Source organism: Poecilia reticulata, linkage group LG2 (genome assembly GCF_000633615.1).
Source record: "Poecilia reticulata strain Guanapo linkage group LG2, Guppy_female_1.0+MT, whole genome shotgun sequence".
Taxonomy (NCBI): domain Eukaryota; kingdom Metazoa; phylum Chordata; class Actinopteri; order Cyprinodontiformes; family Poeciliidae; genus Poecilia; species Poecilia reticulata.
The window spans coordinates 46,124,965-46,126,095 of record NC_024332.1 but is presented as its reverse complement, the minus strand read 5'-3'; the positions used below and the strand labels follow the sequence as shown (position 1 = coordinate 46,126,095).

Below are 1,131 nucleotides of genomic sequence, written 5' to 3'. Positions count from 1 at the left end.
TCCAGAATTAGCACGTTAGCTCCAGAATTAGCACGTTAGCTCCAGTATTAGCAGGTTAGCTCCAGAATTAGCGTGTTAGCAGGTTAGCTCCAGAAATAGCGTGTTAGCAGGTTAGCTCCAGAATTAGCGTGTTAGCAAGTTAGCTCCAGAATTAGCAGGTTAGCTCCAGAATTAGCGTGTTAGCAAGTTAGCTCCAGAATTAGCAGGTTAGCTCCAGAATTAGCAGGTTAGCTCCAGTATTAGCAGGTTAGCTCCAGTATTAGCAGGTTAGCTCGAGATGCTAGCTGCGGTCTCCTCACCAGCTCTGCTGTTCCCTGCAGGAGTTTGAGCGGCAGAAACAGGCTCACAGCTTCCTGCAGTTCCAGTTCGATGAGCTGAAGGAAACCCTGAAGCAAAGCGAAGAGCTGCTGAACGTGAGTGCTGCTCCTCTTCCTCCTCCTCCTCATCCTCAGGATCCACACGGACCGCTTGTAAAGTTACACATACGATTCAAATTCAAGGCTTTAATTTTGAAATTCCACATCAGATCAAGTTGAAATTTGGTGTCAAGTGAAGGAGAGTTATTATTATTATTATTATTATTATTATTATTATTATTATCTGAGTCAATTATCACCAAAAATGACTTGAAGTTATTACATATGTAAGAATTTTCACTTATAAATGAATAAACTGGAAGTCTTAAACTTTGATCTAAAGCTAACTTACAGCAAATCAAACATGAACCAGGAGCTAAATATGTAGTTATCAAGCTAAATATTTAATTTAAAAGCTCATTTTAGCTAGCAGGCTAAATATGAAACTTATAAATGTGTTAATAACGAGGTGGAAGTAAGTCTTTAAACATGGAGCCCATTTTTTTCTCTACATTATTGCTGCTTTTATCGTGTAACTTTACAAACGGCCTCCTGTAGTCGGGCTCGAGTCTGACAGGAACCCGGCCGCTGGGCTCTCTGCTCCAACCAGGCTGCATTCAGGCTGCATTCAGGCTGCATGTCAGGCTGCATTCAGGCTGCATTCAGGCTGCATGTCAGGCTGCATTCAGGCTGCATGTCAGGCTGCATTCAGGCTGCATTCAGGCTGCATGTCAGGCTGCAGTCAGGCTGCATTCAGGCTGCATTCAGGCTGCAT

The 1,131-nt window shown here is 43.1% G+C and overlaps 1 protein-coding gene across 1 annotated transcript in view; it reads left to right on the top strand.

Annotated features, from left to right (window-relative positions):
• LOC108167027 (cell surface glycoprotein 1-like) overlaps positions 1–1,131 on the top strand; it is an 8,887-nt gene that overhangs the window by 2,127 nt on the left and 5,629 nt on the right. The window contains exon 2 of the mRNA XM_017309479.1: positions 285–413. Coding sequence (XP_017164968.1) covers positions 285–413 — 129 coding nt within the window. The remainder of the gene's footprint in view (positions 1–284; positions 414–1,131) is intronic.